Source organism: Bombus impatiens, unplaced genomic scaffold (genome assembly GCF_000188095.3).
Source record: "Bombus impatiens unplaced genomic scaffold, BIMP_2.2 scf_0582, whole genome shotgun sequence".
Taxonomy (NCBI): Eukaryota; Metazoa; Arthropoda; class Insecta; order Hymenoptera; family Apidae; genus Bombus; species Bombus impatiens.
Genome location: NT_177001.1, coordinates 123,178 through 142,490, shown reverse-complemented (window position 1 = coordinate 142,490; position 19,313 = coordinate 123,178). Strand labels below are relative to the sequence as shown.

At 31.7% G+C, this 19,313-nt stretch overlaps 1 protein-coding gene and 1 non-coding gene across 5 annotated transcripts; both read left to right on the top strand.

Annotated features, from left to right (window-relative positions):
* The first annotated feature begins 692 nt into the window (after positions 1–692).
* Positions 693–18,950, top strand: LOC100740300 (sodium-independent sulfate anion transporter-like). Of its 4 annotated transcripts, none has more exons than XM_003491675.4 (8): positions 693–813; positions 8,650–8,834; positions 10,876–11,013; positions 11,973–12,251; positions 12,834–13,143; positions 14,647–14,949; positions 16,616–16,850; positions 16,979–18,950. In XM_003491675.4, exons 1-8 carry the CDS (start codon positions 768–770, stop codon positions 17,244–17,246), a joined length of 1,764 nt encoding a protein of 587 aa, XP_003491723.1. In that variant the 5' UTR covers positions 693–767; the 3' UTR covers positions 17,247–18,950. The 4 variants fall into 4 exon arrangements, with proteins under 4 accessions (XP_003491723.1, XP_012244418.1, XP_003491724.1 ...); XM_012388995.3 differs by lacking the exon at positions 693–813 and adding an exon at positions 5,510–5,865; XM_003491676.4 differs by lacking the exon at positions 693–813 and adding an exon at positions 7,445–7,589.
* On the top strand, positions 1,153–1,234 carry TRNAS-AGA. Its single transcript has one exon. It is a non-coding gene; the product is annotated as a tRNA-Ser (tRNA).
* Positions 18,951–19,313: the final 363 nt, after the last annotated feature.

The window sequence follows — 19,313 nt, the reverse complement described above, 5'->3', positions numbered from 1 at the left end:
ATCATAGTTAATTATTTCAAGGACGAAATGCGTGCCTTCTTGTGCGCTTGTTGAAAAACTTCTCGAGACAATTATTTTGCAAATTGTTGCAAGCAAAGATATCGCATTGATCAAGGCTATTGAATCGATAAACAATAGGAACTGTGATCATTTGTAGCCTCCTGTCAAGATCAGATTTATTTGAGTATTTAGTAGTGATATAATCTTCATTCTATGTTTCTGAAGAAGTTGTCAATTACCATTAATTCAAATTTTTTTCTATTTTTAATCTACGTAACGAAAAAAATTTGTTTCTTCTTATCGTGGAAAACTGTGTTTTAATCCTTTACGTTATAGGTTTGAAATGATTGAAATATTCAAAAATACTTACAATTATAGACATCATTTATTTTTAATTAATAGGAATAAATATGATACTGTAAGATTAGAATTTTTAATAAATCAACGTTTATCAATACTGAGGTTAACATTTTTTATTTTCTATAATCCGAAAAAATTGGTTTTGTAATATGTCGTTTGATACTTAAAATTATAATTTTTAATTTTCAATTTTTCATATTGTAGAATAGATGAATCTGTTATATTATGTGCAATGTTCATGACATTGCACACATGTTTTGAAATGATAATGGTCTATCAAGAATCGTACTTAATAATTATCATGTTCTGTTTTATCGACGTTACCAGTTTCGTTAGATTACACATTACACATTATTTTCTGTCGAAGCTGTTAGTTTTGATATAGTACTGATATCGATTATGCAAAAATGTCGTACAATAGAGGAAGTATCGACGAAAGAACATCATTGTTGAGTAAGTTTTATCTCTCAAGTTTCAATTTGTCAACAACATTTGTATATTGTAAACTACAACTCGCCTTATTTATTGTTTCATGATGATTTTAATGTTTTGTACACAATGAACGTATCTTTTGGATTAGACAAATCTTTAATTATGTGGAACTTCTGCATTATTCTGTTATGATTCGTAGATGCATTCCTATTTATATACAATAGTTTAATAGAGATTTTCATCTAGTTACCAAGTAGAATAAATGTTATAATAGTATATAACCATTCTTTTGGTTTTAGAATTATACTATCTTTATGTTCTATTCTATTTATACTATAATAATAGCATGTGAAAACCGTGGCAGTCGTGGCCGAGTGGTTAAGGCGTCTGACTAGAAATCAGATTCCCTCTGGGAGCGTAGGTTCGAGTCCTACCGACTGCGGCTGGTAAATACAAAAATTGTATTTTTGTTTTTTCATTTTCTACTATTCTCTCAATTACTATACAGTATATGTTTCGAATCAATTATTTCCGATATATTTATAAAAAATTTGTGATAAAAAGTAAATGTATATATTTTATAGGTCTTTGCTGAATTATATATTTTTGATCATAATGTTTTTAATTAAAATTTATGACAATTAAGTATATTAAATTTTTATAATAACATCTTGTACATAATACATTTATTTTGTACGTATATATAGATAACTCTTACACGATACTGCACGTCTTAACTCTAAGTTCCATACTCATATATGTATGACATAGTTGTATGAAAATATGTAGTAGGTATACTTCGAATAGCTCCAAATCTAATACTGAATTCGCAAGAGTAACAGGTTAAGTAACTGGCCAAAGTTTCGTCTACTTTATATCGATGGATATCGTTCGTAAACATTAGATAAGCTCAGAACGCACCAAGGCACGTAGTAGCGTGTTGCAAGAGGCGAGAATTTTGAAAATTTTCTTTCATTATGCATAACTCGAAAACTAAAGTATCATATATAATGTAATATATATAAGACATATAATATGCCTGCTTTAACTGGAAGTGCCTAAATATCTGGAAAAAAACGATTGATACGAAAAAATGTTTCAGACAGAAGTTGTATGGTATTGAGGGGGACATATTCTGTTTTTATCTATTAGATCTCGCGGTGGTCTTGAAAAGTTCTATAAAGATGAGATGAAAATTTTTTAATGGATACTCCACTCTTTGTTACACATTCTTCTAGATGTTTTCAAAACGCAACAAACGTGTGTCTCTTGCATTATTCGGAATCGAGATGCGAGCTTTCTGATTCGACGGATAAATACAAAAAACTGAATTTACTACTAAATGTAGCACGAAACTGATGATTTATTTTGGAAAGTTATGGAACATTGGAAAATTATGACTTGGTGTTCCGACAATGTCATACTAGTAGCGCCACTATCAGACACATTTTTCTGTGTTACTGCGGTGTACATCGGGTAACGCTAATGCCGGCGGCACATTGAATTTTAAAATTTATATCTCTATGGCGGATGATGCAAAAGACACAAGTTTGTAGTATATCAAAAACGTTTGAATGTCGGCTACAAGAATATGTAATAAAAATTGGAGGTACCCATTAAAAAATGTTAATGTCACCTTTACAGGACGTTTCAAGATCGCAAGGTTGAATAGATAAAAACACAGTGTGCCCCCCTCGGTACCATACATTTTTTGTCTCAAATATTTTTTCGTATCATTCGTACTTTTCCAGATATTTGAGAGTTTCCAGTTAAACCAGACCATGCTATATATTCGTATATCATTTTTTCGCTTAGATTTACCCTCTGACGTATTCGCATGCATTTGTGAATCTACCTCTATACATATGTATTCCAATTTTGTCGTGTCGTTATTTCAATTTTGCATTTAAAAAGTTATCCTCTTTATTAATAACACTTGATGTATTAATTAATAATTTTAATTAATAATAATAATTTAATAATAAGTGTAAACATATTTTTGTAAAATCCATTCATGTGAATGTTTGAAGTATTTCAGTAATATTAATTATATTTAAATTAAATGTAATTTATTAGAATAGATAATTTATTTTTGAATATATAGAATATATCCTATTACATGTGCCCATTATAATTTAAAATGACGAGACTATTTGATTATAAAGAAAGGTAGATTAGAAGGAAACCATTAAGTTTTGAAAAATTTTGTAAGAATATGTAGAAATTATCTAGGTAATGTATAGCAAATTTTGAAGTACATATACATATTCGCGTATGATAACACACAAGACAATCGATATAAAGATAAAGAATTGCAAGGACGGACGTTGCGTTGTCCTTGTTTTTATTATCTGCCTTGTTCTATTTGAACATTACATCTAAGTTAATGGTTCATTATTATTGACTATTAAGTAATCTCTTTTTAGAAGTTGAATTTATTTATTTTCATAGTAGGAATGAATAAATATATCGTTGTTATATATTTCCATGATGGAAATCAATAGATAATAATCCATCTTAATATTAATAACATAATAATATTAATCACAATTTACCTAATACCTTTGAAGCTTAAATTTGAAATTTATGGTATTTTAGAACCAATGTAAAATTGATATAAATTTATAAAATTGATTAATTATTAAAGTATTAATCTTATTAAGTCAAATATTAAATTCGTAAAATTGTAACATTGATCGAATTTCTTGTGTATAGTATTTCTTGTGAATATGATGTTATATTCTTATCATTATTTTCTATTATTGTATCTTTCATAATATACTTCGCGGGATTTAAATGTACTAAACTATTTGAAAATGTTTTCAATTACTAGTTGCACATTTCAGATTTTTTCCGGTATCTTTTTTGTTTTTTCATACAATAGAAATATGAGATTAAAATATGTAAAGTCGTGGTAAAGTAATCATTTCAATGCTATTTTTCAACTAAATAAATGCCAATTATTTGTAATATCGTATATAATTAAACGATAGTTGCACATTTGGGAAAAGTACCAGCTTTCAATTATAGCCGTTTATTTGTTCTAAATGAAATTATCGTGCCAGAGAAAATGGTTTCTAACTTAAGAATAATAGTATACACAATCAGATATATTGTTTGTACTTTGATTTTAAGTGTCATATGCTTCTTATTACATAGTATTACGGCTCACATTTTATTGCTGTGTATTCACGGGGAATATAGCACAAGATTATTGTCTTTATCAATTTGATGTTAATTTAACGTCTCACGAATTTTACGGTACATACTGTTGATTTTATTAACACATATCGACTGACTGTTTCTCAACGATGATTGCTATTCATTTTTAGTAAAAATTTCATTTGATCGTATTTTTGAAGTTATTCTAGGCATAAAAGTAATAAAATTTGATAAATAATTTAATTCAACACATTAAATAAATATTCTTTATTCAATTAGTTCGAGGATTGTATATCGAAGAAATGTTCTAAATGTCACTCGATAAACGTGTCAGATCATGTTTGTTCTTTGTTTTCGGACAGTGCGTTTACGTATTGAACTTTATCCATTGAATAGTATGTACCAATATTGATCGGCCTGTATGGAATTCAATTTATCGACTCATCATTGAAATTTTCGTCATAAGCTTCTCTTTGCTAATTTCTAGTCTTTCTATGTCAGGCTGCTGTCGTTATTTGTCACTCAAGCGGAACAGATTGCTGACAAAAACACATCTTTTAATTTCATGGAATTATTATATTCGTAGAATATTATATTATCGTTGAAATACATTTTTTCAATTCTATGATAATTTGATGTTTTTATCATTTTTGCATTATCATTGAGGTTGAAGTAAAATTTACACTTGGATGAAATAAATCTCTCCAGACGTTCAAAATCCATTGATAAAAAATATATTTATTATCGATTAATAAATTGCCACATACATATGTATACTTATAGTATCTATGTGATTGTAACTGATATTATTCCGTCACACGCTACTTTAAGCATATCGCGTTTGTCTCATAGTTCTTAATAGATTTGGTTTTTTATGGATCGGATGTAAAAAGAATCCTAATAATTACTCAAACATCAACTATCCTTCTCCAATTTTCATATTTATAATCTTCTTTTTCTTACCAACATTTGAAACGTCGATATATAGAAATAATAATTATACGTTTTTATGTTATTGAAAAGTTGCTCAAAACTCGATATCCGAATATATATTTGTTCCTTCTGGAAGAAATATATATTAAATAGTACTATACTTTAAAGTATTATATATAGGACTAGCATTTCCTATATTATGATACTACAATAATATATTCGCTATATTTAGGACAGTATGGTATTCTATAATATCTTCTATATATTATAGTATAGTAATATTTCGTAGTATATTAAATATCATTATACAAATTCTCTAAAAAATTCATCGTTAAAAAATTCTCTATTGAAGCGTGCATATGTAATTCTACATGTAAGTATAAATAAAATGAAATTTCGACATCGTTCTGTTTCCTTTTCTTTTAAGGATTTATCATTCAAAATCTTTACACTTTATTAAATCGTGTGCTCAACTGTGATTCAAAAGCGGATCAGGGATTTTTCGTACTGAAATGCAATTTCATTGTTGTTATTAATCATGTGATCTGTTATCAAATGGAATTAGTGGGCTCGTCCGATAAAACGTTTCATCTAGACCAGTGTATCTCGGCGAATAAAGAAAGTCCCTCTATGCAGTGTCAATATATCGTCGTGTCGTTAGCTTGAACCGTTGTTATCTACAGAGCTGGGTGGTAATCACACGGCTAAACGTGCTATCTGAATGTTCATCTTACCGCTGAAAATTTATGTTTCAGTGTCTTGACTGCTACGATTTTAATTATAACTGTACTATCTATTAAGCGTGCCACCGTGAAAAACGTGGACGAATAGTGAGAAAGAATACGCCGGTGATATTCTGTGAATCTTACTTTTTACTTTGACGAAGATCGTATTTGATTTTAATCAATTTACGACATCGGTATAGGATTGCTTTATCGATTAAGAGAAGATTGTGGTGCATTTAAATAATGGTGCTATGTAGGTACACATATAAAAACAATATAAGAGATAAATCAATATAGAAATTTTCAAGTCCGGTCGTTTATCGAAATATTTAATAGAAACATACGAGCGATAATTTAAACGATTCGAAATAAAATATGACATAAAGTATGCCTCTGTTATTTGAAAAAGTCCATTGCTTAGGGTTCGATCTTTGATAGATTCTATACATAATGTATTTTATTTCCTTTTGCGACGTACATGATATCTGATGTCTGAAAGTATAGTAATACAGATAAAGTTGTTTATTAATACTTTAAGATCTTTTAAAGGATTATATGTGACATATATATGGTAAGTGTGTACTCGTAGGAAAAAGAAGCTGCTCCTGCAAACGTAATAATTAAACGTAATAATTTAATTCTTATTTAAATTTATTAATCCTTAATTATCAATTCTCGTTCAATTTTTGCACATTTCATTTCTGTAAGAATATTTTAGTTTCATCACTAACGAGAAATACTTTCTTGAAAAAGATTCTGAAGTAAAATAAATATATATATCAAGTTTTTAAATGCATGGTTTATTATTATTTATTAAATATATTTTTATAAATCGCTTCGTTAATATTTTGTTAATATACCGACGTATTAAATTTCTCTAGCTTTTACGTACGTACATTTAACAAGCAAAATGTGCATGTTATTCTAGCTTCAGGAGGATTATTCAAAAGTTTATGCGTTATTTGAAAAATGGGATACGAGTTGTGTACAAACATAAAAGTTGAAAATATAGCTTAGAATATTTTATCTGCTTCAATTTGATATATGTACAACGCAAACACAATTTATGTTATAGCGTTATCTCGGATTACAAATATTGAATTCTTCAGGAAGATGGACGTGGCTGATATTTCAAGACATTTTTTTTTTTAAATATACGATGGCCTAAATTACGCAATATTTAAATTCAGTAATAATCCTCGAAACGATGCAGAAGATTTCCATCCCTTTTTAACAAGAAATACAAAAATAAAAACACATCTTGCACATATTTTGCATGTTTTGTATCTCCAATCGATAGTTCGTACAATTATATCATTGATTCACTTAATTATCTTCAAATTTTGTTTCGACATTTCCTAAATCTGAAAGTTTTTCGAAGAAATCCTTGAAATTTCTCATTTTCAGAAATAATCTTCACGAAGATACTTTCAAACTATTTTTAAGCTTATTTCGTCATTATATCGAAAAGAACAGATTTGTAAAATAACGTCGTACTTAGATTAACGTAAAATGATATAGTGCTTCTATAACATAATTATTTAGTTAAACTAAATAATAATCTAATACGTAAGTAGATAGCATACGAGACACATTTCCTGTTTCATACGGCATAACGTTATATGTATTTATCAGTAATGTTTTATTATGAAAGTAATTTCGTGAAAATATGCTGACATCATGAAAATATTAACGGTGTATGCAAAGATTGCAGTCAATGTAACGAACATGTTGTAATGCCTTGCTATTCAAGGACTTAATTTCCGTTCTCTCGATTTTTCATCCGGTGTTTATTGTGTAAGATCAGAGTCTTGTTTCATTCGTCTTGATTTCGTCTTGAAACAAGCTTCCTCTACGTAAAATTCCTACGTGAAATATTGATTCATAACAACAGCTCGTTACTCTCTGTAAAGTGAAGTTTACCGTAAAATAATTAGTGAAAGATGTCGGATGTGGTGTATATTGCCGTTTCGACGAGTAAGAATGTTTCAAAATATAATGCATGTCTATATACTTTAAGGATACGAATAAAAAGATCTTTGTACTTTGAAGTTGATACTTTGAATCAGGAAACTTAGAGACATATTTTATCCTGGCTGATTTAACACCAACATGTACATACTTTCAAATTACTATGACGTTACTATGATTACGTAGATGAATTAGAGATAAAAGTTTCCAACGCTGTATTGTTGTATTATATTTAAACATTATAGTAGCAGTAGTTCTTTTTACTAGGAAATTATGAAATGCGAATGTACTAATATAAATATAAATATTTCAATATAAATATTATTTCCAAGAATAATTTTTCGAGAAGCTACGCCCGATTATTTTTGCAACCTATTTTGTCACGATATTAAAAATATAGATATTAAGATAAATATAAATATTAAAACGATATTAAAAAATGCGTTATCAGGACCGGTGTTGAATAAGATAGTTTACCGACGAATAATACGAAAATTCTTTTACAATACGATGTATTGTATAATTTGATCACCTGATATCGAATTACCCGTTGTATTAATTTTTCATTAAACAAAATTACGTAATATTTGTATGAAACATCAGATTTATTCCGATAATATTCTCCTCGTAGGAGTAAAAATTAAGAGCTCAAAGCAGAGTTTTATTAATCTCAATATACATATCTTTAACCAAACGACTTAACTCTATTTATCAGAGAAAGAGAGAGAAAGAGAGAGAAAGAGAGGATACCGTGGCCCGGACATTATTTTCACGGATAAATTAATGTTCTTCGGTGCATTATCAATTTATTCGCTAATATATGTATCCGTTATCGCTCAACACAGAATAGTATTTGTCAACGTACGATTGTTTATTCCAGAATTTTTAGTAAATTATCGAAGACGACGGATTTGTTTAAAACGCGATATCCAATACAACAAACCTAATGTTTCATTGATTGAAAAACGTTGTTGGTCGTGATTACAATGGTTGCTTGGTGAGATAGACGAATTCTCGTTCATCTGGCAATCATATCGTATAAACTGTGAAACTTGGGAAATTTCAGGTAGGAACGTGACTTCCAGATTCGATTTGAAGCAGCTCCTTCTACGAAGGATACCGATCCTGGCATGGCTGCCTCAATATAGTTTGTCGAAACTTCTGCACGATGTTTTGGCAGGATTGACCGTTGGTTTGACTGCTATACCACAGGGCATAGCTTACGCAATTGTGGCCGGACTTCCAGCTCAGGTGTGTACATTTGTTCGATAGTGTTGAACTTTCTTCTTGTTGAATTTAAAATAAAGTTTCGGAGAACACAGACGCGAGATATATCCCCATCGTTGAAACGTAGCTAGCAATTCTTTTACGTTACGCTCTGTCATTTTGTTTTTCATCGATTTTTTTTTTATTCCAAGTATTTAAATAGAATGTTTCCATGTTTTTCATTCAGATCGATCCATTCGTCGAAAGTATTTAAACGAATCTGTTGCTTTGAAATTGAACGCGTCGCGTTTTTAAAAGAAGCGTTACGGTGCGAAGAAGCGCGAAGAAAGTAAAATGTAGAATAATCTTATAATTTTATCGCATAATCGTACATTTGATAGTGACAGTCGTTACGAATGATAATTATTCAAAGTCGTTAATTATTTGAGATTTATTGAACACCGAGAGATGGTTTATCCTAACGTTAGAAGTGCTTCGATTTCTTCAAAATTTCATAAAGAACGTAGAATCTAAGTGGACGTAACAACGACGGAAAAAATGTTATGCAAATCTTTGGAATTCCTTTTTACAGTACGTAATGTTAACACTTTGACTGCCACGTTGGTCATATATGACCGGCCACGGTTTCTCCTGTGACGCCACGATGGTCATTGGTGACCGGAGTGCTTGAATTTCTTACGATTGTAAAAATTGTATGAAAATTGACACTTAGAGCATTTTTAATATAACCTATAAATAGAAGATACTTTGAAACAAAAAGTGCCCCATTGAGCAATTAAACATTTTTATTAGAACATCAATAAAAAAAAAAGAGAACAAATCTTGCATCTAACGGTGCACTGTGTTTGCGTCCATATCCTTGAGGGATAATCTACGAATATTATTATAAACACAGCTTAGAAAATAATCGTAAATGCTGCTTCATAATCATATAATTGAAGTTAGAAATGTGCACATACCTTACAATTATATATAGAACGAGCAAATACTGTGTACTAATATCTTCTACACGTTTCAACGATATATTCTGGACGTTTTGCTTACCACGTAATAACGAATGCGAATGCTTTGTTGAAATAAACGAAGCCTTGTTATAATATGTCGTCACTATGGTCACCCGTGACCACCGACAAAATAAACGGTTCATCGGTGTAGAATGTGGTCTTACATCATCAATTTATTATTATTTTGCCATTATATGCTTCGAACAATAAAAATACTCCCGTGGCGTCCTGAGCGAAACATGTGATTTCGGCGTGGCAGCCAAAGTGTTAAGAAACAAAATTTCATACAAATCGATTGAAAGAAAAGAGTGTAAATGAAGAATATTAAGGCAAAGTTGATCCTTAACGAGTTAAGATTCGCACATTTCACATTTGCACGTTAGGATAATTAGTAAAAGTATCACTATTAGTGGTAGATGCACAGTCGAAGGAAGTAGGTTTTTAGGTGACTTTTTACGCAAATAAATCATTTGAAATATTCTTTCGAATCTTTTACACGGTTTCACGAGCAATAAAATCCTTCCTAATCGTTGCATGAATTTTAAACGCCGCTATTTTAATTATTCCGAGCGTTCCTGTTAACATATACGAAACAATAAAAATGTATTTATTCGCGTTGCTCGTCACTTTCGTTACTATTTTATATTATTAATTATCGTTTCGAGCGAAACAATATCGTTTGGTTTGTTGAAAAATGCTTTTTGTTAATCAACTCGTTTCCATAAAAGAGAGAAACGTTGTTCGTTTCACAGCGCGAGAAAATCAAGGTAAACGTATTGATCATCCGATATAAACGAATCTTTCACGAATCGAAGCTAAGCTATTGTTCAAATTGCAAATTTTACATTTTGAATAAAATGAAAATGAAAGAGGGAAGAGATGGAACGTGTGGATAAAACATAAAAGGAAGACTGTAGCGTGACGTTTAGTTTACCTTGCGAATGTAATCGCGTGTTGTTGTTTCTCGACGATCGGAAAAAAAATATTGATAAAAACGAACAGTTCGATGGAATGTTAGCCGGAAAGGCGGTTCTCGTTAGATAAACTTTTGAAAACTTCAGTACGGCCTCTACAGCAGTTTCATGGGATGCTTGGTTTACTTGGTGTTCGGTAGCTGCAAGGACATCACTGTGGGTCCTACGGCAATAATGGCATTACTGTCGCAAAATCATGTTATAAGACTGGGAGATGATATCGCGGTAAGTGCAGCTTCGCGTTTCTCATAAGACTAAGCTATCTCTATTTTCGAATCGGAAATTTCTGCTAGAAAATCAAACGTGCTTGATAATAAAAAAATAAAAATCTTTAGAAGCAAAGTTTGTAAGCAACTTTAATATTGTTTGTTTTTGAGAACTTTTGCGAAATAACGCAATAAACAAATTTATCGCTATTCAAAGGATAAGAGTTGCATCGTTCAGATATTGGCCACTTTGTTATCTAAACTCTACATGTAAGTAAAATAGTTATCTTTTCGTTTAAATAGATATTTCTTTAAATAGATAGTTTCCTTATTTGCAATATTTTGTAATTATGTATTTTCTAATTGAGCGGTATTTATCAACGGTATGTTTAAATAATGTGAAAAAAGGAATTGTATTTAAAATATGAAACAAAGTTCCGAGAAAGAATGATATAGTAAATTTGAAGTGAAGGATAGTGTACGAGATAGCTGATATATTTGAGACGGAAATAGCGACTTTTTAAGAAATTGTAGGTGCTACTGGGTTACAAAGTTTTTCCTCGTCCGCTTTGCTCGCCAGACCTTTCTCTTTTAGATTGCTATCTACAATATTTAGAAGTCTGGTTAACTTTCTTAAAGAAAAGCGTCTGATTAACCAGGAAAGAGCGGAAATTCCATTTGAAAGAAGCTCGTCAAATTCGTACAAGGCCAGTTTCTCGCGTCGCAGATTACAATCTCGTTGTTTCATAAAGCTTTCAATGTACCTTTCTAAACATTTCGCGGAGTACATAAAACTATCGCATGCAAAATCTCATAACTTACCCAAATCTCAGAACGTATATGTACATACGTTGCTAAAAACATCGTTGATCATATCTGATTTCCATTACAAAGTAAATGGAATAATTGTTAAATAGAATCTAAAGTAAATGCGATAATTTTCTGAAATTGCAACAAGCGAATCTTTTACTTTCTCAGGTGCTTCTATGTTTCCTGACAGGCTGCGTGATTACGTTTATGGGATTGTTCCGCTTGGGATTTCTTGTGCAGTTTGTTAGCATGCCAGTGATCTCTGGATTCACTAATGCAGCTGCAATAATAATTGGAACATCTCAATTGGGCACGTTGCTTGGTTTGAGTGGCAGAAGCGATTCCTTTATCGACGCAGTTACCAAAGTTGTCAATCACGTAAATGAAATTACTTTCTGGGACCCAATATTAGGAGTCTGTTCGATGATCTTACTCGTTTGTCTTAAAGTAAGATTATTTTTTTTTTCACTATTTTAATATATGCTTTTAATATATTATATACATATATGTATTTTTTATTGTAATTCCAAATTCGTGATTCGGTAGTATATGGATGGAGGTAGCTGAAAGACACGAAAATATTTTTAGCGTAAATTCCACCTTAATGCGCGTTTTAATTTTTGGAGATTTTAATTCCGCGAATATTTTGATTATGAAATATTCTCCATAAAGTAAACACGTTAAACATAAATTTAGTACTTTTAATTATTGGAATTTATCTATTTACGATTTGGTTGATATTTGTTGATCGGCGATTGATGAAAATTATATCTTCGTCTATTTCTTTTAATTATATTTCTACCGAAAAGTAACAGAATCACAAAAAACATAATTATAGAAACTTCGGAAACGAAAATGATTCACCGCAGAACATATTTAATACTAATCGTTGAAAGTTCCTGCAACGAGAACGCAATATTTGAAATCATTAACGATGTTGTATTAAAAATATTCTGTAAAAATGAATTATATTTAGGAACTGAACTTCACTCTCTTAAATAACATGTTTGCTTAACTATCGCGAAACAGAAATTACCTGCAAAGAAAAGCGGCACGGCGTTGCAAAAATTCATGTGGGTAACATCGTTGGCGAGGAACGCCGTAGTCGTCATTGTTGGAATAATATTAAGCTATTCGTTATACTCTTACGGTATTAAACCCTTTAAAATTACTGGACATATAACGGAAGGTTTACCGCCGTTCTCTCCGCCACCATTTTCTCTCGTGAAAGGAAACCATACGTATAACTTTGAGGAGTTAATTGGTGAACTCGGAAGCACTGTCATTTCAGTCCCGCTGATTGCCATTTTGGAGAGCATTGCCATTGCTAAAGCTTTTGGTACGTCGTTTAGAGTTAAATGAAAATATTAATCTTATAATTTCTTTACGATATATACATCTTTCATCTATATAAATTACTGAATATATAAACACGATTGTTTGTCATTTTTATTTTCTTTGTTTAATCCTCGTTTTATTCGCCGTATCTTAACGCAAAAACGAAGAATTTCTCAACTGTATTTATATTTAAAGATTACAAATAACTCGGCAGCAACGTTAAAACATTAAATTAAAATTCAAACAAAATGGAAGTTAAATTAAGAGGAAACAAAGCTCGTACTTTCAAAGGTCCGAAGTTGCTACGTTAAATTATATCGTTTCAACTTCGCATGGAAGTTTCAATAACGAGTATTTGAAAACAAGATTAATTATAATATCCCTTTGTGCGTATTGTAACGTAACGCAACAACAGATACATCAAATATATTCAATAATTTAATATAAATAAAAATGCTTCCTTCGCTACTAGTTTATCTTACTTGTACGTATATCAGAATCACTGACTTTCCATCGCTAATTATATTTCATAATTTCACGTTTAATATTTTCATCTTTCACAATTATTGTTACCAATGATTTTTTTTGATACCGCGCTGTCTGTTTCGCGTATTTAACACTTTGATTGCCACGTTGAAATCACATGTTTCGCTCAGGAAGCCATATATTCTTATTATTCAAATCATTCTTATTATTCTTATTATTTAAAGGGAATATTCTTATTATTCAAAGCATATAATGGCAAAATAATAATAAATTGATGATGTAAGACAACATTGTTCCCCAATGGACCGTTTATCTTATTGGTGGTCACTGGTGACCATAGTGACGACATATTATAACAAGGCTTCGTTTATTTCAACAAAGCATTCGCATTCGTTATTTCGTGGTAAGCGAAACGTCCAGAATATATCGTTGAAACACGTAGATGATACTAGTAAACAGTACTTGCTCATTCTGTATATAATAGTAAGGTATGTGCACATTTCCAACTTCAATCATATGATTATAAGGCAGCATTTACGATTATTTTCTAAGCTGTGTTTATAATAATATTCGTAGATTATCCCTCAAAGATATGGACGCAAACATAGTGCACCGTTAGATGCAAGATTTGTTCTCATTTTTTTTTTATTGATGTTCTAATAAAAATGTTTAATTGTTCAATGGGTCACTTTTTGTTTCAAAGTACCTTCTATTTATCGGTTATATTGAAAATGCCCTAACTGTGAATTTTGATGCAATTTTTACAATTGTAAGAAGTTCAAGCGCTCCGGTCACCAATGACCACCGTGGCAGTCAAAGTATTAAATGCCTCTTACGTATAACAAAATGATTATATTTTGATATTACGAACGATCCTTCATTTCAACGATTATATTTATTCGAAATTGTATTGCAACTAGTAGAAACGTTTTAATCATTGGAAATCCTAATTTCTAATATTTCTAAATAAATAAAAAGATCCTACATTAGTTTGTATGGTAAAATCTGTGTCTTGTAGCCAAAGGGAAGACCGTTGATGCTAATCAAGAGATGCTGGCTTTGGGACTGTGCAACCTTTTCGGCAGCTTTTCTCGATCAATGCCAACCACAGGGAGCTTCACAAGGACCGCCGTAAACAACGCTTCGGGTGTAAAAACACCGATGGGCGGTGTAATTACTGGATGCCTGGTGCTTTTAGCGTGTGGCCTTCTGACCTCGACTTTCCAATTCATCCCGAAGGCAACACTCGCTGCAGTCATTATAGTCGCCATGTACTACATGCTTGAACTTCATATTTTCACCGTACTTTGGAGAACGAAAAGTAAAGATCCGATTAAGAGGAAAAAAATTACGTTCAACGCATCGTACCCGGCTTCGTCTCAGCTTTTTACCCTTAAGAGATTGAAAAGTCTTTCAAAAGTCTCTCTATGCGTATACTCTGGCGGAAAAATATTAGACGCAATATTCTTTCGTTTATTTAGTCCTTCAACGTGAAAGCAACCGAGACACGTCTCATGGTGAATTTATTTCTTAAAAAGAATATGCTCGTTAACAGGGTAACTGTTAAGCTTCAGTAAAGCTTAACGTTGCATAAAAGTCGTAGAAAGTATCGAACAAGGTTTTGCAGTTAGTTATCCAATATTAGAACTATCAAGCCAGCTAAAACCATCGGTACTGGGCTCCTTGTTCTTGTAATTACTAAACGAACGAATGTTTTCAATAACAATATCGATTTTTATTATTATCACAAATACGATGACATATATTTATGTATTTTCGTCATACTGTTTCGTAATTCTGATTAGCAGAATGAAGATTGGTAGTTCTAATATTGAGAAGTTTAACAACAGCCTTGTAAGATACGTTGATATGCATCAACTATACAAAACTGGGATTAAGGAAACGTTTGATACATTTTGATAGTTTACAATGATATTACGTGATAGAGTAATAAGTTACGATTGAAGACCGCGGTATAATTAAATATTTTACAAATCGAAAGGATTTGAACTTTCAATAATTAATTTATACACGAAGATCACGGGAGAAAAACATGACAAGTACATTTTTCCTGATATTCCGATTTTAATGTCGTTTTACGATTAAACCAGTTGAATCCTGATACGATATAATCGAAGACCACAGGACGAGAACGTGAGCGATCTTAAGATCCAATATTCGATTGTATCAACATTAATCACCCCTACGCTATCAAAATTTGTTTGGTTGTGGGTTGTGGTCGGTTCATAGATTTATCACCTATTTCTGAGAGACAGTTTGAAACCTAACAAGAAAAGAAAAAAAACGTTGTTCATATTATTTAAACACGACTGTTATTCATCTTGATCAAAGTTCACACGGTAAAACACGATAAATCCATTTCTATTTATTTTGTACTTTCTACGTTAATTTGTTATGTAGCAATATAATATATGAAAATCGTTAATTTTCATGTTTCAACATTGTCGAGCGTAGCAAAGTTAACCACAACAACGCTATTTATCATATTATTTGTAAACTTAAATAGAACATTTTAATGCAATGTAGTTTAACAGAAAGTTGCCACTTCAGCCTAAAGATTACACCTCCGAAATAAGCGATAAATATATTTATAAACATCGGAAAAATACCATGAGCATAATAAATATTAATCGTTGAAAGGTTCAAGGAACAGAATATACGCGCACTTAATCTCAAATAACTTTAGTACACGAAGATAGTCGACAGCATAGTGAATTTAAAAATTTCCCCGCTACAAAAGAGAAAAATATGATTTATCGTATTTTCCCTGTGATCTTCCATTCATTGTATAATTTATTTTCACGCGCGAACTGACAACATCTGCCATATAGAATGCTATTTTACGATATCATCGGTCCTCTTGTCTAGTCCCAATGATAGTTCACTTGCCTCACGGGAATTCTATTCATACGACAATCGGCTGTGTCGTAGGACTGTAGTAATTTAGCGTTTGTCTCTACTCGTAGAGACCGATTTGATACCTTTGACGGTGACTTTGTTGAGCTGCTTGGCAATTGGTCCAGAATACGGCATGATTGCTGGGATCGCGGTAAATCTAATTCTCCTGCTCTATTTCGCGGCCAGACCTGGATTATTGATCGAGGAACGTGTTGTCGATGGGCTGACGATTCTGTTTGTATCGCCGAAACAATCGTTGAGCTACCCAGCTGCGGAATATCTTCGTGAACGGGTGATGTCGTGGTGAGTAAAGTCACCATAATCGCGTTTCACTGGCTTTGTAATTGGATCATAAATCGGCGGTTTCGCGAGCCTCCTGTCAGACCGTTCGTTTTATTTACCTCGAGTAACCTGACATTATTGTTCTTTAGGTGTGATGCCAGAGTAGGAACTATTCCCGTGGTAGTGGAAGGTCGTCACGTGCTTAGAATCGATGCAACCGTCGCCAAGAACCTCGCTTTGCTGCTGGCCGACTTGGAAACCAGGGACCAGAAGCTGGTGTTCTGGAATTGGTGCGAGGAAGCTAAGAGAACTTTGATAAGCTACGACGCTTCTCTCACGATGTCCTTCAGAAGTTCCGGCAGCATAGCTCAAATATTTTCAGGTAGACTCGCGTCACCTCATGTTCCACGCGAGTGAAATTTTGAATCTAACGAATGCACGGGACACTTGCCTCTGAAATCTTGCTAAGCTTCGTTCAACGAGAGCTGCTCTTCTCTTTTCAACCTGTTCGCGTTTAACGAAGCCTCACGAAACGCTGAACGTATTTTATTTAACGATGGAACACGCCTCGGCCAAGATTAGTTCTTCGTGCAACTTCAGTCGCCTTCAATTTGCCTTTCGATGCACCAACATCTATTGAAATTCCACGAACCGCGCCGAAGGTGTCATTTCAAACAGCATCTCGACCAATCGTTTTATGAAAAGACGATCAAGAAATCGTGCTTCTCGTTATTCGATGAAAAATCCGATGGAATAAAGGCGCCACGTTTTTATATGAATGTAAAAAGAGGAAACGTATTTAATCATTCGTATGAAGAAATAATTTTCTTTATCGCGAAACATTTGTACAGCATTTGGCTTGACCGAACGCGTTATTTAAATATTTTTAATTGTTTTCTGTAAAATATTCGATTGCGATGACGATTTAAATGATGTTAGATCCAAGTATCCATACGTAGTTATATCGTAATATTTACAGTATTCTAAAATTGACTTCTTTTCTTTTTCCATTTAACGATAGAGATAGAATATGAGAGAGGAATACTATTTCATCTGACATTGGCTTACGAAAGAAGACGAATAAGTCTGATAACGTTTGCTTTAAGAAAATTACCTGCACTCATATTAAAATTAATTCCGCAAATGGTTACTTAACTATTCCGTGGAAAAATAGTGAAAATTTCTGCCACATTTCGTAAAATCACAATTTTAGCCATTATTTTAAACGCTACGTTTATTTCAAGATAATACACGTTTTTTATTCTTATCTTCCTAATTTATCTAATTTTACGCTTCAGACGGGAAAACACGAACTATAATCATGTTTTTCCAATTTACAACTATAGATGTAATCTTTTTCAATTTTCCTTCAATTATTGTGAAATAATCGTGATCGCGTGTTGTTTTGCGCTCAACCACGATAACGATAGATTTTTTAGTCCTTAACTATCATGTGTGAAAGTTTTCCATAGTGTATATTTAAAAAATTGAACAATTAATACAGTTGAATGTATCGAATTAAATGTTTTACTATTATTCGATATTAGATAAAGAGTAGAAAATTATTGTTTGCAGCGAATGCAAAGGATAACGTTGCGATAATATTATTACAGGATAGTAATGTTAAAACAAAATTATTCATAGAGGGTACAATTTCACTTATAATGGCTTTTAAGGATTAACGTTGAATCGTGTAAATATAGGATTCAGTATTGAAAGTATTGAAGGATTTCGATTCGTTTCACCTATAAATAACGTTTGCGTAACCGCGCGATGCCGATTGACGGAAATGCTTTGCTCGGAAAATGAAACTTTATTCGAATGTTTCCATGAATAATCAGCAGAAGGTTTCATACGAGAAATTTTCATCGTGACTATATGATCCCGACGCAGAATTGCGAGTATTTACATATGGTTCTACTATTTTGTATGTACATGTAAAATTAATCTTTCCAGATGTGCATGAGAGTATCGGTTGAATTGAATCAAACGACGATGTCCAATTTTATTTGTTATTCGGTATAAATTATCGCTCGTATATCTGAGAACTTTAGCCGTTTTGTAACAGAAATATGTGTCAACATGTTCAAATTAATAATAAATTAACAATTTGAAGCAACACTTATTATGTTTCCTATAGAGTTATCAGTCTGGAAATCCAAATTACCTGTTAAACATCACAAAAATATATATTATTATTTATTACTCTAATAGACTTTATTATATACTACTTGATATATTTACCATTTAAATATTGCAACCAGTTATATTAACATCAGAAGACAATTTTTTACAGTTTGAAAGTCCCACTTTTATTTGTTCCATAACGTAAAAATTTAAGAAACTGGATGTTAAGAATTTGTCAAGTAACGAAACAGTTCTACGATACTGGACAATTACCAATATCAATTTTATTACTGCATATTGGTTTTTGCAAATTAATTTTATTGCAAATTATAATCACGATATTTTATTATACATAGC